This window comes from Rhipicephalus sanguineus, unplaced genomic scaffold (assembly GCF_013339695.2).
Source record: "Rhipicephalus sanguineus isolate Rsan-2018 unplaced genomic scaffold, BIME_Rsan_1.4 Seq1039, whole genome shotgun sequence".
Classification (NCBI taxonomy): Eukaryota; Metazoa; Arthropoda; class Arachnida; order Ixodida; family Ixodidae; genus Rhipicephalus; species Rhipicephalus sanguineus.
The window spans coordinates 56,332-80,001 of NW_023614215.1; the positions used below are offsets into that span (position 1 = coordinate 56,332).

General features: G+C 41.1%; 1 protein-coding gene across 1 annotated transcript; it reads left to right on the forward strand.

Moving 5' to 3' along the window:
- Positions 1–1,501: 1,501 nt before the first annotated feature.
- Positions 1,502–20,985, forward strand: LOC119375952 (major facilitator superfamily domain-containing protein 10-like; the record flags this gene model as incomplete). The annotated part of the gene is made up of 9 exons (XM_049411330.1): positions 1,502–1,943; positions 5,007–5,097; positions 5,774–5,877; positions 7,184–7,342; positions 9,591–9,779; positions 14,495–14,591; positions 17,339–17,450; positions 20,023–20,131; positions 20,895–20,985. Coding segments are annotated over exons 1-9 (1,096 nt in total), but the record flags the coding sequence as incomplete, so codon positions are not given.
- Between the last annotated feature and the right edge of the window lie 2,685 nt (positions 20,986–23,670).

Sequence of the window (23,670 nt, forward strand, 5' to 3'; positions counted from 1 at the left end):
AACACCATTGAACGAGTCCAGAAAAAATTCCTCAGCATATATAACCATCGCTTTGCTAAAAATGACTCTGGATCTCGTTCAAGTACTGCTGAATTATTATCACTGCCATCACTTCACTGCCGACGAAATCGCTCTGATCTCTTATTTCTTTACAAGCTAGTCCACGGTATCATATCCTGCCCTGTACTTCTCAATTGTGTAAATTTTCGAATTCCGCGTAAGTTAACCAGAGAGAACAGACCGTTTCATGTACCCGCCTGCTTCTTCCAACACTCTACCGTTCACAGAATACAATGTCTCTATAATGTTAATTTTCTTGATCTTGACGTTTTTCATAGCCCACAATCATTGTTTTTATCCGAGCTTTGCACTGTTTTGACATAGTGTGGCACAATGTACAAAGTCTTCCCTTCTCAGTCTTTCCACATAGTTGTATATATGCAATCTAATTTTTTATGCCCCGTCAATATTTCTCGTGTTGTCTTATTTTACTCCTCCCCTTTTGTGTTCATTTCTCTTTGTCTACGTGTTTTTGCTCTTTTTATTTCTGAAAACTGTCTGTATTGTATTGTTTATTTTTATTGTTTTTTTTTGCGTGCGCCAGCACAAAGACCTTACGGTTGTTCCTGGGCACGTTAAATAAATCATTGATTGATTGATTGATTGATTATTATTATTATTATTATTATTATTATTATTATTATTATTATTATTATTATTATTATTATTATTATTGGGGGTTGGGGTTCAACCCCCCCCGGAAAAAAATTTCTGGCTGCACCCCTAGAAGTTGAGACGGCCACTTGCCTGCACATTGCATAGATTGAGGTTGTGACTGTTTGATAGGTGCACCATTGAGTCGGATTACCCTGATGAACACGCTCGTTTGATTTCAAAGTGCGCGTGAGCCAGCCATCTTTGTCACTTGCTCAGAATGAGATGTCGTTCTATCTATCTGACTAACAAGCACGTTCTACCGCGCATGTACCCCGTCCCCCTTTCCTTTACCTGAGCAAGAGGCGTACTTATATGCCGCTTTAGGGAAATAAAATACTTGGGTGTTAGTCAGCGCCGTGGTTTCTCTTCTCTCCTTTGAGTGAGAAAAAAAGAGCGAGAGCGAGGGAAAGCTATTCTGAACCCAGTACTGAATTTTCAATAATATCAATTTCTGTCCATTGTAACCGATTGTAACGATGACAACTGCGACGCGAAAAGCACAGGGTTGACGAAGCAGCCAACAGGAAGTGCAGGAAGTGAGCAAACAATGCAAACTCTGAGCAGAGCACGGTGTCTTAGAAGTTATGTAGGTCATCTAGGTTGTCCGTTCCCTGCGCATTATGTGATGTCCCTGGTGTTGGTTGTACGGCATTGTACGGGCACATCGAACATCTAAGCTCGCATATTTTTTTGTGGTTCTGTTTGTGGATTTGATTAGCGTGAGGTACAAATTGCCTGTTTTGTTCCTAGCATCGCCATTTTCCAGAGGAGCACGCGCACGTCAAACGCTCTTCCGAGCGTACTGCATAGTGATCAAACATTGTGTCTACTCTGTTGCCATCTGTTCTGCTCTTGGCATTTCTTGTGTCAGGTGTGTGTCAGGTAAATTTGAAGGAACATGAGGCTCCAGCAGACGTTTTCGCAGTTGTCATCAACTGACGTGGAACTGAGTTGAATGTCTCATAAGTGCTTGTCAGCGCGCGTCGTTGATTTGAACACTTGTAACTCTCCCGCACATGCACGTTGCACACGTGTAACGACTGTTGTAGACGCTAATAGCTTTCCGATTTGCTGTTACAGAGATGACAATTTCAACAGCTCAAGGTGATCGAGTTCCACGCACTGTTTACATCATATTTATATATCTTGTCATCGACCTCTTGGGATTTACCGTGATCCTGCCACTCTTGCCATCTTTATTGGATTACTACAGCCATCACGACAAGGTGCGTGTAATGTGTTCCGCGTTTACTGCACACTGCGTGTGCTTGCGTTAACTATAATTGACCTTTCGTACATTCAGCGCAGTTACCATTACTATGGTGCCATTTCACTTCGAATTACGCAGAGGTCTGATCTGGCGTTTTTTTTTTTGTACGCATACAGAAAAGTCAGATATGTGACGCAATGCTGGATGATTATTTTCCTTTATCGACTGTACCGTATTAATATCCGGACAGTGTAGGCTGTTTTTGTTGTCTTTTACGCACCTTGCCCCAATATGTCATTTACCTTTAGCACATTTGTTGGCCATATATCAAGCTTCATACACGTGAAGGTTCCTGCATATTTAGTTTCAAACTTGACAAAAATGTAGTGTCAAATAGAAGCTATATGTGTGCACGTGTTCTGCGTTTAAATTTAGCACTTTTGAGGAACGAGGAATTTGGCATCGCAGCTTTATTGTCTTACCTGCATCTTTTATATCCATGTTTGTACTAAAAAAAAAAGAAAATACATCCATGTTATGTCACAAGATATTAGGTACTTTGAGTGGTAGCTTTCACATGCGCCTAAACTTCTATTTTTGCTACTGAAACATTAATTTGATGCATAGATGAAACATTCATACAGCTTTAGTTTCTGCTGTCATTGGCTAATATCAGTGATTAGTGATAAAAAAAAATTCAACTAGACGTACATTTTTTTTTGTGATTTGTGTTGTTAAACATGACCTTCAGAACAATTTGCATCTTGCAAAAGAAACTGTGCCAACTGCTCATTGTAGCTAGTTAAGCCGCAAGTGTGTGCTTCTCATGTAACAATCATAACTCTTTAAATTCTTTTAGCTATGATAATTTTGCTTTGAACTAGTTTATGCTTGCAACCATGCACTGTTTCGTGTCTGCATGTTTAATTTGAATTTGCAACCATTTGCTTTTGACGTGTGGGGTTTTACGAACATATATACAAGGGCTTATGCTGAATGCGCCCTGACTTGTGAATTTTTAAAAACAGGCATGAACCTAATTACTACTTCTGTTGATCCTGTGCGAAGACTAGTGTTTTTAGTTGTATCTTTTATTCTTCCTTATTTTTCATATCTAACAGCCCAATCTGATATCAGGCATGTCATTTATAAGTTTCCATATTTCTTGGTGAGGGGTAGAACTAGATCGATTTGCTTCCACTGTGGTGGCTCGATGGTTACAGTAGATTAAGGGAGTAACAGCATGAACACACACCCACAAGAGAGACGACACGGACACACATGCGCTGTGTGTCCGTGTCATCTCTCTTGTGGGTGTGTGTTTGCACTGTTACTCCCTTAATCTACAATGAACCAACTCGCCCAAAAAGAAGTATTAATGAAATGGTTACAGTGCTTGGTCGTTGACCCCAAAAACACAGGCTCGATCCCGGCCGCAGCAGTCACATTTCATTGGAGGTGACATGCTGTAGGCCTTTGTACTGGGGGATGTCTGAGCACATTAAAGAATTCTGGGTAGTTGAAATGAGCCAGAGCCCGCCACTCAGCGTCTCTCATAGCCCAAATCTCTTTAGGATATTGACCCCCGTAAACCAACCTAAACCAGTTTGCTTTCAAATTAAAAGCTGGTCCAGAAAGCCTCAACTGATTATGTTGGTTATAATTTAAAGAATGTAAGTCTAGGTTTGTCGGTATTCCATTTAGCTATAAAGTTAAATGGAATGCCATTATGCCAAAATGGAACACTTTGTCGATGTATTTTTACTTCCCATGCGTACTTTCTGCACTACAGTGTTAGGTATGTTGGTAAAACACATCTTATGTTTCTCTTGTAGTGTACCAGTTTTAGTGCACCGTAGTATAAACCAAACTGGAAACTGCTGTTGGGTGACAAAAATCGAGCGCATAGGAAGTGTAGCTGTTCTTTCTCATTCCAGAAGAGATTATTACTTCTGCACATGACCCAGGTAGCAGCAAACTGCATTGCTTGCCAGAAACTATAGTCTCTTCTTTAGCAATGTCTGATGGATGGAGGCGAAAATGTTTGAGGCCCGTGTACTTAGATTTAGGTGCACGTTAAAGAACCCCAGGTGGTCGAAATTTCCGGAGCCCTCCACTACGGCGTCTCTCATAATCATGTCGTGGTTTTGGGACGTTAAACCCCAGATATTATTATTAGCAATGTCTGATGATGAATTATTTCATATAGATTTGCTTTTCCAAGGCACTACATTTAAATACTTGTATTCACTTCGTATATTTGCAGAGTGGGGGGAGAAAATTTTTATATTCAAGTAAATGTAAGTTTTTCCTAACCAAATAATGTGCTCTCTCAGTCTTCTTCATTGGTCTTTTCATAGTATTCTTTATTTTAAACAACTGGGGGTGGGGGGGGCTATTTTGTAAGCGTTCTGTCACAGAATGGAGGCGGTCCGTTCTATCGGGCTGCACGCGATTGGTGGAGGCTCGTTTGACGCACAAGACGTTAGAATTGGCTAGAATGGTCATAGAACGGTTTCAGGCTCTGTTCTATCGATAGAACGGACACAAAACGGTCTCCGGATGACTTGGATTGGATTGAAACATAAGCGCTGGGGCCGGATAATAGGAATTTTGATCCAATCCAAGTCGTCCGGAGACCGTTTTGTATCCAAGCTATCGATAAAACGGAGCCGGAGACCGTTCTATGACTGTTCTTGCCTATTCTCACGTCTTGACCGTCAAACTAGCCTCCACCAATCGCGTGCGGCCCAATAGAACGGACCGTCTCCGTTCTGTGACAGAACACTTACAGAATAGGCCCCCTGTGCTAGTTTTGAAAGTTAGCAGTCATGCTGCCTTTCAAAGTAGGGAGCTTGGTGTTGGTAAGTAATTTCCTACCATTGCTTTTTAATCAACAGGTAATAAGACAACCCTTAGCAACCATCATGATATGAATAACTATTTGTCTATTTATTTGGTTCACAATAAAAAGAACGAGAAGTTATGGAGGAACACTTTGTCTGTAACGACGCTTTGCATATGGTTTCTCGTAGCAATGACAGCAATGCTGCATTATTACTGTGCTTGTCTTTAACAGGATGGCTTGTATCCATGGCTAGAAGGCTGCATCCAGCATCTTCAGAATCTCATAGGAGCACCAAGCAGCCTCAACAAAGTCCTTTTTGGAGGTTAGTATGCAAACATCTCAAAATTATCTGCAACGTACTCTCTACTCACTGTCATTGACAGGCACCTGAGGCATTGCATTCAGGATTAAATTGTGGATACTTTGCTCATCATCATAATGTATACTGACATGAACACACGAAAAAGTTGAGATAAATGCCTTTTTACTTTGTATTCCTGTAGCAAAAAAATGGGATTGCTTTTCTCTTTTTTATTCACTCACACATATTATAAATAGGAAAAAAAATGCAGGCTTCCCAATGGTTGGTTGTGAAAATCAAGTATTAAGTATTAATGTCAATATTGCATTGTTGCCATCCTCGTTATTATCCACACCAATGTCTACTACATGCTGCACACCCTGAGGATTTAAATAAGCTATTTCATGTTATCCAGTGAGAAAAAATGTTTTCACGTGTATTTTTTGCTGAACGTCGAACAAAACAGTAAACGCAGAAGTTACGCATGAAAGGCTTGCATCTTTTGAAAGGCCAAACAAAACTCAGTGCTTATGTTTTGTTGTCATAGGCTATATGTGGAACGGTGTTTCTCAAGTGCATTTGGTTTTAGCTAGAACACTTGTGCATTATGCATTATGGTTTTTGTCTGTGTAGGCAGGACTTCTGGGTCTCTACGTCTTCAGTTAAATTAATCTTTCTTGCCTTTTCTTGACTGCAGGTTGCATTGGGGCTTTGTACTCATTCCTTCAGTTTCTGACTGCACCTTTAATTGGCTCGTTGTCGGATGTCTATGGACGAAAATGGATGCTCACATTAACAACGGTATGTATCGTGGAATAACCTGTAATATTTATTACGAGTATTTATCATCTAGCCTCCTGAGTGTTTTTCACTGCCTTCTTCAATAGCAGTTAAAATAATTGTATGTATTGTAGCAAAGGTGCATGGGAAACAGTTCAGCAGATTTAGTATTGAAAACATGTGTTCAGTTTTCAAACATAACTGTGGTCATTCCATGCCAAACTTCCCAGCCGTTACGGCGGCCACTTCAATTTTTTTTAAATTGTGCTTGTTTACTACATTAATAACAGTTTGTTGCTAGAATATTTCGGACAAAAAAATATTTCTGGTTACGTGGGAGCCTTCCAACTTTTGCATAATACAGTCTCACTGATTCTCGTCAGAAAATTTATTCTGAGAGCATCGTTGGTTGTGCCAGTAACCATATTGGCTTACATATCATTCACCAAGCATATTTCTTCATCATGTTTGAACTTGAATAATGATGTTGCAATTTTTCTGCTATGTATGCCTCCAGAATCAGCTAGAATGTGACATATTTTGTGTTTAAAATATTTTTCACCCACTGAAGTTTGCAATTCTTACGAAAAAAAAGTATCACAAATTTGAGAAAATCTTCATTTTGTTCTGCATCGAGATGCAATTTATGCCATGTGGTGCCCCAATAAAAAATCTGCTTTATGCCTCCATTGCAGCACTATTTGGCTAGTTTATCATTACACCTTTTGTTTTAAGCAAGAAAATCTTTGAAATTCATCCTTGGTTGCAATCTTCCCATTTGTCAATATGGCATTGTGTTATTATTTGATTACATTGCATTTAATTATAAATTAATTATATTGTGTTTCAAGGGAGCCAAATACTTATCATTGCAGGTTTCAAAAAATTTGAGTCAATTTGGCCATTATAAAAAAATGCATATAAGTATGTGACATTATTTCAGGCTTTTTATTTTATTTTAATTTAATTTATTGCATTCATTATTTTTTTGCACTTTAGCTACTTGCATTTGCTAAAGGCAAATGCACGTAGCTGCATTTGCATTTCACTTATACATGAAACTTGTGAAAACATATTTTGCTTGCCTTGTTGCATTATTTCGTGCATCCTACTTACATTTCATGCATCATACTTGGGAGTCGGGGCATTGTGGCCAGCCCTAATGTCTGCGCGTTTGCATGCTTCCTGCTTAGACTATGGTTACTTGATACGAGTACCGCCACAGCTGTGTCACTGTCACATTTCATCATGAATTAGCTGTTATGTAAATGTGATTTGATCATCTTCGTGTAAATTCATTTCTTGCTCTTTGCTTTGTTTTTTTCAGTGTGGAGTTGCACTCTCTTATGCCTTGTGGGCTGTGTCCAACAGCTTTGCACTGTTTGTGCTCTCACGCATCATTGGTGGCATCAGCAAGGGTAACATAAGCCTCAGCACGGCTGTTATTGCAGATGTCTGCAATTCCAAGCTCAGAGGCAAAGGGATGGTAAGCAGCTCCTACATTTTGTTTAGTAGTTATGAACTTAACCAGAGTTAGCGTTAGCTGAGGTAGGCGCAGTAACAGTACTGTATATTCTTCAACTTCAAGCAGATGCTTTTGTCTTTTATATTACAGGGATAGAAGAGCCAGGGAATGTAATCAAATGTAAGCAATCGTATTGTGTCCAAATGTAGTCTGTGAACCCTTTAGCTGTTTTCACGGAGTATTGGAGAAGGGTTCTGTATCACAAGCAGGCTTAGCTGTGCTGAAAGTTTGTTACTCGATATTCAAGAAGTAGAATCAGCTGTTCAAGTGTGCAACGACATGCGAATGGGCACATTCAAGGAAGTTTGGTAACCCATGTCAGCGGTAGCTACCGTTTGGTTTTTATTAAAAAAAAAGCTACGGTTACCACCTGCATAAAGAAGTATAGTACAATTTTAACGATTGAGACTATGGTAGTATAAGGTGGGCTTTAGTTCCCACAATTGTATTATCTTTTTATACACAAGGCTATACACTGCTCAAGCTGTCTCTTTCATACCTACATTAAACCATGTCCTTTGAATCTGCACACTTGCATCCCTCAACTTCTTTCATCCATCTCTGACATATCCAGACAAGTTGAATCAAATGGGCTCATTGAGATTGTATGTTATCGAGCAGAACTTGTTATGGAGACGTGCAACATAGCGTGCACCCTGCACCTATGTTTGACCTGCTGAGTTCTACATTACAGCGGGTTCCTTGTATTGTACTGAGGTGAATGCAAAAAGAATGACAAAACTTGATGTGGCAAACAGATGTTATTAAACTTACAAATTTAAAATAAAAGCAGACAACAATAAAAGGCACACCCTTTCACATCTCACCAATCCAGTGAGGGCTAGCGCTTCATCCAATCAAAACGCTGCTTTCATTGAGCAGTAATGAAACCAGTTGTTCATTGTGGCTTTTCTGTAGCCCCGTCATTATGATGGGCAATATACCTTAGTCAAGTACTGTTAATGATACTATCTGTTGTTTACTGAGGATTTCTTCAACTGCAACAACTGATAAACATTTATGTTGTGTGATTGTTCTCGTAGAAGGGTGGAAAACAAATTAAACTCTAGTACATGCTAATGACTTTGGCTGCTGACAACTTGGCACTAGTAGAAAGTTAGAACTTGATCGTAATATTTATCTTCCGTGCTGTAGGAGACGTCAATGCCATGAGGTGGTGCCACCAGTGCCGTTGTGTACTACCAGACCCAGTGCAATGTGAAACTGCGCCAGAAATTTGTGTAAACTGCTGGGCATTGCGCAAGTAGTGTCATTTGTAATGGCTTTTATGTGTATTGCACATTGCTGAAAATTCTATGTGAAAAGACATTTTATAGTTAAAATTTGTGACTACTACTTAAGGCATTGCATTGCAAATATGTTAAGTATTGCCTCTGTGCCTAACCAATGGAAACAAACAACATAAGCCTTGACTTATGCCTCACATTCATTGCCTCAAGTTGTCGATGAACTATGGCGCTGGCGGCAAGAAAACCAATTTCTGGAGCAAATTAAAATATCATGTGATTTGTTATAGCAGAAGAGGGCAAGATACAGGGCAGTGAAATACACAGGACTCAATGCTTTGTTGTGTACTGTATTCAGCATTGTGTCCTATGTGTTTCATTGTGCCGTATTTTGCCCTGTTCTGCCATAATGTTCATGAGCCAACTAGCAAACCTAAGAACCCTGGTGCATCATGTGATTTGCTCTAGGCATTTTCACCTGTACTGAAGCATCATCTGACCCACCACGGGGGTCTAGTGGTTATGGTGCTTGACTGCCGACCAATAGGTCGTGGTATCGAATCCCGGCTGCAGCAGCCACAGTTCGATCGAAGCAAAATGCTAGAGGCTCGTGTGTTTAGATTTAGGGGCACATCAAACAACACGAGGTGGTTGAAATTTCCAGAGCCCTCCACTACGGCGTCTCTCATAATCATATGTTTAGGGACGTAAAACTCCAACAATTATTATTATTAAGTGCATCAGGTTCTGTAGTAAACAGAAGTAGAATAAAAACAATGTGCATAATTTGGGGTACTGGGTTCAGTAGTGGTTTTAATGTAGCAAAAGGCATGCACTGTATGAATGTTTTAATGCCGCAATTTTATCACTGTGAGAGGGGTCTGATGTAGGGCCTGATTGTGTCTGTACATTTCTTGTAGTTTCGATAGCATGCACTTAACTTCTGCCGCATCCACTTGCAGGCACTCATTGGTGTTGCCTTTTCCATTGGATTCATTGTGGGACCACTCATTGGTGCACAGTTTGCTGTGGCAAGTAAGGGCTCCACCGAGTTCTATGTTGGCCCTGCACTCTTTGCCCTTACACTTGCCCTCCTGGACATAGTGTTCCTGAGCATTATGTTTACCGAGTCATTACCTCGGGAGAAACGCGTGAGTATACTACTTGCATAGAGATTTTTGTAATGTTCCCTGTAGAATCTTTTGATAGCGCTTTCTTTTGCAGTTGCATAAACAGTACAGCATTCACATCCAAAGCATACTTAATTTGTGTATATGTGAATATTAGTGAATATTAGACGTGAAGGCTGATTAACCTGTGCATTTGTAATTAAGGTGTGGATGCAGTGCTGGAGTAGACACAGCAGGTATGGCTACTTGTAATCCCATCTGCTGTCCAGCTGGCCACATTCAACAATAGCTTTTCTTGACTACCTACAAAACCTTCCTACAGATGCGCAGGCTGTCATTGGCACTGGCGTCTGAGTGATTTGTTCAGCCAAAAACATCGCGGCCCCTAACAGGTCACTGTACTCAAGACGTCAACCTCGTCACTCTCACGGCCAACAGAGTTTTTGAGAAACAAACCAAGCCGAGACTAGCCAGGTCGAGCCACCTAAATGCAAAGGCGATACGTTGGTCACACTGCTAAAAATTGGAGAATTTTAGTTTGTGTGTTTCGGCTTATCGGAGTTACCGGAGCCGGTTGCAGAGCTAGTAGCGACATCCTGTGACATATTGTACAACTGCAACACTTTTGAATTTTTAACAGTTGCGTCAGTGTTCTCACCGAAGGAAAATTATGAAAGTACTGCGGGTTAATGATTATGTCACTGCAAGTGTTTTATACCAGCAGTCAAACAAAGCATGCAAGTCACAACAATATTAGCTTTGTGTATATCTGACTAAGCTCTACATCAGTGGTTCTCAGCCGTCGATGTGTCGGGGAACCCTTGTGGAGTGGTCGAAGTGATGGTGGACCCCTTGATGTGACGAACAGGGACGGGGGGGAGGGGGGTGGGCTGATGTAGCAGGCTTAGTTTTTAATTGAGGCGTTGGTGCAGCCGCGGCGATCTTGTTCAGAATGTTGCTGCAGTTCCTGGAGCAAGACCTGGAACTGGGAATAGGTTAAAACTCGTCTCCAAAAACTTTTTTTTTTTGCGGGTGATGGCATCGCGGAACCCCTAAGACGGCTCCGCAGAACCCCATTTGAGAACCACTGCTCTACATCATTGTCTGTCACAACCAGCACTGCGGTAACAATTTTGTATATGCCGCACCTTCGACACATACAAAAATCTTTTCGCCTTGTGTCAGCTTTGTCATATTAATTAGGTATATTTTAATGAAAATGTTTCATTTTATGTCACCATCTATGCTTGATTTAATATTTTAAAATATAAAAACGCAAACCAATCCCATACGTGACAAGGCGTTATGGCACTGCGAGCGTGTGCGACCCTCGTGCAGCTTGCGTATGCAACCCCCTCGTACACAAGCTATTGGAGCCCCTAGCACTTGCCTACCTGGCACTAAAACTTTCTAGTGCTTATGACCGCAGCAGTGCAGCAAAAATTTAAAATGATCCTCCACTTAACAACCTTTTATGCTCAATTAAATGCTGTTTTATACAAAGGCTTGTCTGCCCTACATAGAAGCAACCGCAGCCAAAAGGAACTTTGTACACTTTGCCTGTAGATCATTCTGGAAACTTGTTTGTGAGTTTTACAAAATACATCAAACCTTTCGTCACTCGCCTGCTCTTTCTTTCTCTGCACTGCCGTGCATAGCTTCTCTAACTTGCTGGCAGCCCTAACCACTATGTTAAAAGGGACACTAAAGGCAAATATTTAGGGATGGGCGAATATTCAGGCATTTCGAATATTCGAACGAATATTACAGTATTTGAATTCGCTTTGATATGAATTTAGCTTATTCTAAATTTCGAAGTATTCGAAATGAACGAATAGTATAGTATACATTTGACCGCACATAACCCCCTGTAAAGGTGGTTTCACTGCAGCGTCTAGTTGCTTTGCCGTGAAGCAACCTATCCAGGCGAAATCTGCACTGCCACGAAGCCACACTTTAAGGTTAAGTGTACATATTTTTTTAAGCTTAAAAGCGTGTTATATGGGCTTATATGTGCTAAGTATAGTAATTTTTAAATTGTAACGTCCACTTTTAACTTGCACCTTACTGCTATTCAAATCTTGATACTATTCAAGGCTGCAGGAGAACTTGCGTTTGGCCTAGTTGGTGCTTACTGTTAGACGTATCGTCGTGTCGTCGTATCTCCCTCTGTCCTCGTCTTTTTTGTGCGGTCAAAATGTCTAACGTGTCGTCGTATCTCCCTCTGTCCTCGTCTTTTTTGTGCGGTCAAAATGTCTAACATATTCAAGGCTGCTTCATTTCAAACCAAAAAAGTGACATTCACTCATACCTAGTTCCAATCCTTAAAAATATTGTGCAAGGATCACGACAAAAATGCTCATTTTTCTTAATAATATGCGGTAAATACTATTCGAACTATTCCATTCGAAATTATTCGACCAAATCACTATTCGCTTCGGATTCGCTTCGAACCTCAAATTCACTATTCGCCCATCCCTACAAATATTAAGTCAACGTTGATTTTTGAACTAGCGGTCCAGAAACCTCGTAGTGCTACTTTTGTGCCAAGGAAGTGCTTATTTTTAAATAAAATCACGTTTTAGTAGTCCGCATCGCGTTAGCGCACTTCAAATCACCCACCTGAAAGCGGTCGTTCTGACGTCACTGCTGCCGTGCCCAACGTCACCTGCCATTACTGCGTGGCGGCGTGCACTGGAGGCGTGCACCATTCGGGCATCCGGCAACATCACATGCATGCGGCATTTTGTCGAACTTTCTGTCAGAGTGACTTTCACGAGCGCGCAAAACACCCGCGGCAGTACGCGATACCGAGACTACCACTGACACACGACTGCGTGAGCGAAGCAGGGCGCCGGGCGAAGCGCAGTTCGGCGAAAACGGAACCTTTGAACCACACGCGCCGTTCCCCATGGCAACGCCAAAGAGGTTCTTTTTTCCATTAATCAAACAGAAACAAACAAGCAACATTTTATTATGTCTGGTGATGCACGGAAGGTTCTTTTTTTATTGCAGCTAGTTTGATTATGAGTGATTATTTGTGGTTGGACTCTCTCACGTCGGGAACATTTCCAAAATGTCCTGCTCGTGGCGCTCATCGGGTGATACATTTAGCTTAATTTCTCGATAAGTAGGGCACTACTGTTGATAATATTGCCATTTTAGACGTCATACATTAAGCTTTCACTCTGACATAAATTGTTATTTGCCTTTAGTGTTCCTTTAACCCCATATGTACTTTATATTTTATCAAGCTTGTGTGACAATAGTTAAAAAGAGCACAAAATAAAACACGGGAAAGTAAGGACACAGGACAGTGTTAGCCCTGTGTCCTTACTTGTCCATATTTTACTTTGCATTGTTTTTTACTATGAATATGTACCAACTGACTTGCACTCCTACCCTATTGTGTCACAAGAAATGGGCGTACCTGCCATGAAAGCTTAGCAGCTAAGTTGTTGTACTGCTAACCTTGGGGATGCAGGTTCATTTCCTAGCAATAGTGACTGCATTTCAATGTGGGCGAAATGCAAAAACATCCACATACTTAGATTTATGTGCACGTTAAAGAACCCTGAGGGGTCAAAATTAATCCGGAGTGGCCCCTTATGGCGTGCCTCTTGAATCATATGGTTGTGGCTCGTAAAACCCTGGAATTTAATATTTTTAAGGAATACTCATTACTTTCTTGTTTTTATTTCTGTAACCTTGTGCAAACTGGAAGAAAATATTACCTTCTTCAAGCATTTATAAACAGTAGCTACTGCAACGCGAGAACAACATCTCCTAATAAATATATAACTAGCGCACTTGAAGCTGGCACTCAACTTGTGTGCAGAGAATTTGGTGAGAGACGCTGTTAAATTTTTTGCAATCTTAGAGTGCTTGGAAGAAAACCTTGCCAATGTTATTCATGATATTGGAGAGTATCGCCAACACACTTGGTTATCCTGAAACTTCAAGGAAATGTCCAGAGGTTGTGTTACAATTACTTACTGAACCTCAGCCCTTAATTTTATACTTTGAATTGTTTGGTTACAGAGGTAACAACGGAGTCAAATCCATTCCTAGAACAAAAAAGTAAGTTTCGCCACGTGGGCGAAGCAATGAATGCGATATAGCAACAAATTGGAATGTAGAAGAAGTCTAGCAGCTAACTCCTTAAGATCCTATCTGGTATAACTCTACAAAATGCTAGCGTAAGGGAACACTGCTGCTGCAGCGAGTGAAGCTACCTTCGTGCTGTCTATCGCATCAATGCAAAGTGAGCAGTTAGAGCACAACATATACAAGGGTACGAGCCATCTGCTGATCTTTGTCGAAATTGCACATGGGTCACTGCATGCGACGCAGGCCCCCCTCTGGCATCTCTTTAAGCGCCTTAGCGCGATGGAGTCTCTCGGCCGGCACATTTCATCTCGACTTAAGGTGCGGTCATCGGAAGGCCTTGCATGCTTTCATGAAGCTCTTCATGGAGCATACAATGTGCTGAGGGATGTTGTCACTTTGGACTTCATATGGAACATGACAGCAACGGCAAAAATGTGCCTCAAATGTCCCATGTAATTGATAAAATCGAATAAGTGTCTGTGTAATGCATTATCAATCTTGCTAAAGTACAGAACTCCGAGTGTCAGTTTTGGTGCTTGCATGCACAATGAATTCTATGTGGAGCTTATTATTCAGTGTGTTATTTATGCTATTAATGTTCTGTTTTCATTTGGTGGTTATTTCAGGCACATTCGGTTGCTTCTAGTCTCTCCGGCGCACTTTCCTATGTCAACCCAGCGTCACTGTTCACATTTCAGCCAGTTCAAAAACTTCCTCTCAAAGGTAAGGGCTGCCCTATAATGACATGACACATTCCATTGTGTTACATTTTCATAGCGTCAACCCCTTCAGGATCTTTTTGTTTCTTTCGAACTATCATCATGGCTCATTTTCTGGCTTTATATGCGTCAATAACAGGGTTTGAACGTAGAAATATGTTTGCGGATATTGTGGGGAAGGCTCATTCAACAAAAGCAGCAATTAAGGAATGTAGAATGTCTGTTGCTGTGTATGTTTAAGACATAATTACAACTAAAAGCTACATTTGCATTAAAAAGAGTGAGTTGCATATTAGGCTCTCAAAAATTCAAACTCTATGGGCTCCAAAATTTTGCGTGAATTATCAGAACATTGAATGATCAGAAGTTCTCATAAATATGACTCAGCGCAACACACCAACTTGGGTTGTAATGAAACATTCATATATACATACCTGCCAATCTGGCGAAGTTGCAATTTGGGAGATTTGTAAAGTGTGTGTGTTAGGGTTGGACGCAACAAAAGAAAGCTGGGATTTTCAACCAAATGCATTTAAACCCCAGTATGATGAATTCAGTGTAACAAAATCTTCTGTGTAATGAATTATTCTACATTTTATAACTTGATCTACAGTATACTCATGGATTCAAACATGACATCAAAAGTTTTAGTATAACGACTTGTATGTGCAATTGCTCAAGATAACCACGTCATGTCGTGACGAATCTGGTCTCTAAAGACAATGCTGGCTCTGATATATGCGTTCGAGTCGAAATTATGCCGATATGACCCGAATTGAAGATGGTAGAAATGAAAGCATGTGCATTACTTAGCCTTAAATTGTCCTATTTCAATCCGTGAGTACTGTACATAGAACGCTGTGTATCTTTAGCGTGTTTTACAGTCGCCAACAGATTATTTTGGACTGCGAAAAATTGGGCCTGATGGATATTATAGGCTTTTCAAATTTACCATCAAGGTTCCCATTAGGCTAATGCATTTTCATAATTGGTTTTTTAGGCTAATTTAAGCCTAAACTTGCATTTTTTAGGCTCGTATACTAGTTTTAAGGTCTGCGACCCAGGCATCAAAGCCACCATGTTGGGATATTCCACTAATTTTGTGGCTTGGCCATGCTTGGCATCAAGTGGGCCATCCTTCCCCGTGGTTAGAAAATGCTAGGAGACGCCACTTATTTGCTTTTTTTGGCTCATCAACTAGTAAGGGGCTTCATTCTAATGGCGCAGCCAAGCAGAATCGGCCGTACCTGGCTGCGTCTTGACAGTGGGATCAAATACACTGCAGGCCTCTTTACAGCTATAAATATGCTGGCCAGTGCATGGAAAGCCGTAAAGTCAGTGACATTCGCACAGTGCTTCATACTTTTGAGAATCAAATTTTTTCGCGAAATACAACACCATAAAGTTTATTTCTTTTACTGCAGATTTAAAATCTTCAGTGGCCTATTTTGAAAATAATTTACCCAAATTTTTCTAGAGTGAATATAATTTAAGTTTTTGGTCTACTTGTATCCGATTCATTGTATAATAAATATAGCAGCAAATGTAGCGCATTGGCTCAACGAGACCACATGTGTTTGGCACCCTTACTTGTTGATGTGGTACATTTCTGTTCTTAGATTTTTTATTATGAGTTATAAAGAAGAGAAAGCACGGATTTCATCCAATAACTCCGCTAATGCTTAAAGGGGCCCTGCAACACTTTTTCGGCATAGTCACAAAGTGCTGCCGATTGGTAGTCGAGGCTCCTGAGAGCATGTGAGCCAAACATTATAGTGCAGAACGCAGCCTGGAATTTAGAATGAATTTTCACACTCAGCTAGAAATAGCTCTTTCTTCTCTCGGCAAATGATGCCATAAACTCAAATGACCGCGATATAAACACAAAGACCGCGGCCATTGGCTGATTTGAGCATCGTGAGTGACGTAGTTACCGTAGCCGCCGCAGGATGCCGCGACTGCCCACGCCCTCACGCGTGATCGCAAAGTAAGCCACGTGTTCAAGGAAAAAAAAGATGAAAAGAATGTGCTCAAGGTCATGACCTGTGCTGATGAACGGACATAGCTTCTTGCGTCTTCTCATAACCCCCCCACCCTTTCATAGCTCAGCACGCTCGCTGGTATGAAAGGAGAGAGAAAGCGCTTAAAGCATGCGACAAATCCCTCTAACTCCGCTTCTACTTGATGGATTCTAAAAATTTTTATGGCAGTCGATTCATGAGGCAATGAACTCCTTTAATGAAGCCACTTGATGATTACCTATGTAATCATTGAATCATAGATTACTTGTGTAATCAGCGAAGTGTTGAGGGCCCCTTTAATAAATTCAAAAAAGTCTTGCAGCGGTAGATTACTGTAGTGAGGCAACATAGTCCAATGGTAAGGTCATGTTAACTAGGGATTGCAGAACGCCATTAAAAAACCCTGGTGGTCAAAATTAACTTTATGTTCCATGATAATGTATATTTTGAAATGTAAAGCCCCAGAATAATATTCTTTTGCAAATAGCTTTTGGGCGTCCAGAACCTCGGTTCACCTTGCTTGTCATTACTGCTCATTTCTGCTTTTCATTTCTCCTGCTTTACCAAATCAGTTCACTAATTGAAGAACTTAAAAACACGCTTAAATGACATACACAGAAGTATTCCCTTTAATGTATAGGTCTAATGAGTTAAATCTCTTCTGTATGTTCGTACCAGAAAACTGTTATCTAAAATGTGACAAGTAAGGCTGGATTGTTGAAAATTGCAGATCACCAGGTTCTCCGTCAGTGCGGTCTGGCTTACTTTTCATACTTGCTGTTCTACTCTGGCCTGGAATATTCGTTGTCCTTCTTAACGCACAGCAGATTTCAGTATACACGGTAAGTAATGTTGAGCAGTTGTTAGTCTTGCTTTGTGTGACATGTTTACTAGTTGTTTGGTGGCTTTACTTGTCTATACATTAGGTTCCGAGTGTGTAGGATGGTGCATTCTTTAGGTGTATATATTTTGGATGAGAGATTCTTATGTGCTCTGAAAGTTATGTACATTACCTTATTTACGCGATTGTAGGTTAGCTATTTTATCTAAACTTGAAATCTGAAGTTGGGGGGTGGGGGTGGGGGGTCGACTTACACTCGAAACGGAACCTACTACTGCCAGTAACTGTACAACAATTGCAAAATTACGGACACTGTGTTACGGTTGCAACATTGTGTGTGCTTTCCAACCACGCACATGGTTTGAAAAAAAAAAGCACCCCCCCTCCTTACCATGCCACTGTTAGCCGTCAGAAGTGTTGCTGCTGATTGGGAGAGTGGCTCTTCTATCAATGATCTACACTCTCATTAATGTAGCATGCATGGCATTTTTGAAGTGTCGATTGTTGATGGAAGAGTCGCTGTTCCAATCAGTGGTGGCACTTCTGATAGCGAATATAGTGGCCCAGTGGCGATTTGTTCGGGTGGCACTGCTGGTCGATGGAAGAGTTTCCCTCTCTTTCTCTCTCTGTCTCTCACTCACACCTCTTTTTTTGCAGCGTTTGGCAAGCAAGAGAATTTAATCTCGGCCATCCTGGCCCTACCTCCCCTTCTCGCAATGCTCTATCTACACTTTCTAGCCTTCAACTGTCCCACGTGTGCTTCGTGTGCCGGCATGCCTCTGCCCGCAGGAGCCGCCAACCAAAGTTTTATTATATACTGTGCGGAAGTTAGTGTAGGCCGATAAGCTATGCTACATTCACCGGCACTGCAACACTGTAGGCCTGGCCAGTTCGCGTGCTACTGTTGTGTTTGGTAATCGTGCTTCATTGTCATGAGTGCTCCAGGCCAAAAACTCTTTCAGCACTCATTCACTACAGCGTTCAAGAGGGCTGCCAGTGTCATTCTCCTTGCTCAAAAATGAACAACTGCACGGCAGACGCAAGTTTGGGGTAGTTTCTTAGCAGGTGTTGTGGCAGTAGCAACTGCAGTGTGACCAAATTTTCACATGTGGCGCCGGCAGTTTCATGGGCTGAAGTCTGAATGCTTTCCAGAGGTTGCAGAACATGTAAACAAACTATGCAATTGGTCTCTGCTAGTGACATGCAAAATTGTGATGCAATAAGCCTGGAAACACAAATGAACGAGGATGCACTTCAGTGCCAGCAGGGCCGGGCCATCGAAGTTCATGAAGAGGGCTAGCTTGATGAGTGAGCATGTGTAGTTGGTCCAGTGACAACTTAAAATAAATTTCCATTATAGAATGTGCTCACATGTGGTGGTTTTGGGGGGGGTCAAACTACATTCGAGTCAGCTTACAATCATGTAAATACGGTATCTGCATGGAGGAAAAAACGCAGTAGGGGTGTGAAGCACGAAGGGCTCTTCGTGTAGCTCATTTAGTCATCCTGCATGATTGACCAATCCCCACCATCCAAGTTGACTAAGCTGACTTTTAGCCCCACCACGGTGGTCTAGTGGTTATGGCGCTCGACTGCTGACCCGAAGGTTGTGGGATCGAATCCCGGCCACGGCGGCTGCATTTTTGATGGAGGCGGAAATGTTTGAGGCCCGTGTACTTAGATTTAGGCGCACGTGAAAGAACCCCAGGTGGTCGAAATTTCCGGAGCCCTCCACTACGGCGTCTCTCATAATCATATCGTGGTTTTGGGACGTTAAACCCCAGATATTATTATTAAGCTGGCCTTTAGTCATTATGCTTTGGTGTGCCACAGTGCAACACCTGCAAGAATTAGTGAACTGCATAATGCCCGTCATGAATTTCATACTCTTGAAACATTGAAGTAGCAGCCATTCCAGAAAAAGGTGTAGCCCAATATCTGCAGTTTGGGTACTGACCTGCTTTGACAATATTGGTGTCTTTACACCCTCTGTAGTCTCCATGACATCAATGTAGATAAGTTCTGACAGTCACAGTTAAGGAATCACAGGTGGCTCTGCAAAGGCCATGTGCGCTGTTCTTTTTTTATGCAACTGGTGTATTCTTTAAAGAGGTCTCCCATAGAAAGCAGCTTATGGAAACAATGATATTTGGTGATGATAATTTACATTAACATAACCTTCATGTAATTCTTACCTCATCTACAGTAGACTCTCGTTAAACGGAACCTGAAGGGACCAGGAAAATGTGTTCCATTTAAGAGGAGTTCCGTTTACTGATAGAGGAGCAGGGGTGCAGAATGCAAGTACGAAACCAATCATATTAGAGGAAGTTGTTCCATTTAAGCAGCAGTTCCGTTTAAGAGATTTCCGTTTACTGAGAGTCTGCTGTATCTTGAATGTCGCTGAGCATCCAAAAAATGTTTTTTAGTTGATGTTAATGAGCCTATATATTTTTCTACTGTGCCTTGCCTGCAAGTCTTGAAGTAGTCAAGAATAACAGAATGCAAAAACTGGTTTTCTTCTTTTCATTTCTATTGCATAATAAGTACCTTTCCTCCATTTTGTATTGTAGCATGCAGCAAGGCAAGATGTACTTTATGGTTGGCCTTGTGATGGCTGCAGTTCAAGGTGGCTACGTCCACAGAGTTCCGCCAGGGAAGGAAATAAAAGTTTGCCTTGTTGTAAGTGAAAGTGCACAGTTATTTTTACATTTTCGTATGACAATCACAGTTCTGGTCTAGACTTTGTACCAAGAGTAGTCGACTGTACCACAGGGGTTAATAACATTTCTATGTACTGGAGTACCATTCAAAGCTTTTATTATATGTATATACAGGTACTGTGTGAGTGACACTTACTATTGGTTGTGTTATAAACCCCTTGTTTCATCAACGATGCTTAGTGCCCTAGATATCTAAACAGTTCCAGGTTTTTGGGGTACCTGTAATGTTAAAGGGACTTCAACACGTCTCCTCTTTGCATTCTCTCTTTAAATACTTTTAAACCCCTACTTGAGTCAATTTGACGTCTTTATATATAAGGTGTTATTATCTAGGAGTACATATTTTTTTGCTGGTTGGTTCATTGCAGTAGTTGAGGTCATAGCACTGAAGTGACACGGACAACAAAAGTCACAGGATGTGCACTATCAACCTTTTGGTTAATAGTCAGCGAACATCCTCTTGTCTTGTCTGCATCATTTCAGTGTTATGACCTCAGTTAACGTATTGTTAGCCCCTTAGCCCCTGGAACAATTCAGGTTTGCAAGAATAAAATTTTCTCGGGTTGCTCTTGAAAAAAAATCATTACTACCGCATTGTGAGGAACTTTTAGCCACAGGAGAGTGGAATGCCAACACACGTACATTGGTGCAGTATGACGTGTCAAAGGCAAATAGAAATAGCCCTGTTGTCAAATTTCAACCATTGTTTTCATTCCCTGCAGGGGATTATGATGATCATACCATCATTCATCATCATTGGTGTATCCTGGAGTCCATATGTCTTATACTGCGGGCTCCTGTTGTACGCCTTCTGTAAGTGCAACCACTTTGATTTTGAATGAGCTTGATGCTCACAAGCATTCAGACATGCACACACGCACACATAAATCAGCAATAATTGCCACATATTGCTGTTAACCCATATATGCCCAGAGTCCTACATATAGGACGCTTATTTTATGCACTCTAACATCGCTATTTCTTTAGCTGATGACTAGCGCCACCTACAGCACATCAAGCAGGCCTCATTCTCAACGTGTGCAAGCCTAGACAGTGCTTTGCTTTTCATGCTGCCACGTGCCGACCGCTTTCTCCGGGCAAACGCGTACTTTGTGTGAAAGACGCCATGGCGAGGAAGAAGTGCACGTGAAATGTCGACCGCTTTCTCCGGCCAAACGCGTGTTTTGTATGAAATACGTCATGGAGAGGAAGAAGTGCACTGTCAGTGTACAGGTGAAATGTTTCCAGGCTTACCACACCTGCACATAGCACCCCTAATGCCCAGTGTCCTTTATGTATAGGACGGCTTGAAAAACAGTGTTGCGTTTACCTGGCAGTAAATAAAGAACTTGTGCTTTCTTTTGAGGGTAGAAGTACACTTTTTGTGAAAAAAATATTTGCTTTGTCATTTTTCCCGAGTTTGGGCATATATGGGTTAATGTTCTTCATTATTGACCAACACCATTAGAACTGGGATTTCTACTTTAAACAACGTAGGCATTTCCATCAAGCGCTCCTTGTTCATGGTTGTAGTAGTATTACTTATGCATAATTTTGATATACGACAGCCTAAGTTGCAGTTTTGCTATAACACTCTGCTCTGTTCTAAGCATGATTCTGGACCTGCTTGAAAGCACGAGGACGACGGCACAGCCTGCTTTCTTGCTTGCAATAGTCTGAAAAATATGTGCTTAGACTTAAAGGGGCCCTGCAACACTTTTCCAAGTACAGTAGGCTCCTCATAATTGAAGCTCAAGGGGACCTCAGTATTTTTTTGAATTATCAGAAGTTCTCATAAATATGACTGTGGACAACATACCAACTTATGTTGTAATGTAATTATTGTTTCATAGGGCCGCTGCAACATCATAGACAGCTATGACAGATTGCCAGAAAGTACTATTCATCAGTGATCATACTGGTGTGCACACCTGTCTGATTAAGGGACAATATGTGATGTGTCCTGTGACAGCTGATAGCCCCTTCCCAACCTTAGTACACTTTTTTGCATGGCACCAGTGTGGAGCGAAAGTGACTTAGGACTCAGGGTAGAGTTGAATTTTTTTTTTAATCAAAATTTGGTTTTTTGCTTGTTTGGAATGATAAGGCCTTCCTTAACAATATCCACTGCCCCATACATATTTGCGCGTTTTGATTGAGCCAAAAGGACCAGGTTTTCGAGAGTAACTGACGAGCCGCCAAGCCCCCTTTTCTCGTGCACAATGTGAGCTTTCTGCCTCAAGTAAACTTTTGAAAAATCGAAACTGGTAGTTTCTCTGAGCTTAGCGAGTTTATAAAAAAATGTTCTGGCTACTTAAAGGCACATGGTGCAGTTTGGCATTGAACGAGTTCACTTGCCTTGTGCGTGAGACCCGCATGGAGACGGGGTTCTGTGCATTTATTTTGAGTTTAGTTGCGTCTTTGTTGATTTTGTTGCACTGGCAAAAGATATTCCTATGTTGACAAATCGAAGAAACTGTTTAGAAAGCACAGTATAATTGGAAATCGATGCGCTTCAACTACTGACAAAAATGAGACCTAGAGCACTCGTGCGAGCACTTCAGCAAATAAGCTTTGTCCTCATTCTGCGTTGCCGCAAGGACAAAATGTTATCTGTAGTGACAATGGTTACGCTTTGATTTATGTATGTGGATTTTCTACAAACCTGATTACGAGTAACTGTGTCTGCACAGAATGCGGAGGAACCGTGGCACTCGTAGAGAACACAATGGATCGTGTTCCTTGGAATGGAAACCCTCAGAACTGCCACCTTTGAAACCGATCTAGCTTTCAGAAAGGCCTACATGGCCTGAGTAAACTTTCTGAAGGCTGTTTGGCATATCACCGAGGCACAACGCTGCGATATAGTTAGGTTAGATCAACCGCCATCGACAGTATTTTGCCAATAGAGAGAAAGAAGAAATGACAAAACAAGCCAGGAAACCAAGGAAACAAGAAAAGTGAAAAGCTGATTCGTGTGATGACTCTATGGCATGTTGCTGTAAATTAAATTGTTCAGCACATCTTCTTTTGAACAAGACATGAAGTAAACTTGTTTTTCCTCTTTAACTCACAATATCTCGAAATCAACTTTTTTGTTACATTATCAAAGCAACTTGAAAAATCAGAAAGCTGGTTTTTACCCAGAATAAACGACACATCAATACAAAGCTACTGAACTAGAATGGTGTATGTATGCGGAATAGTTTTCATTTTTTTGGCAGTTTTATTTAATTAAAAAATAATGGCAACAACTACCTGCTTTTCTAAAAAAATTACAAAAATCTCAACACTTGAAATACAATTGTAATTCTAGTTCCATTGCAAGCAGAGATGCCGAGGAATAAAATGAAACAAACCCGAACGCTTTACATATAATAGTTTCTGAGAAAATGGGTCTTAAAGAAGCCTTAAAATACATGGGAGGTACAGGGCCTATCTCGTGCTCTTAAGCAATCCATACACAATACACCAAGGCCAGACCTGATAGTCCCTTCA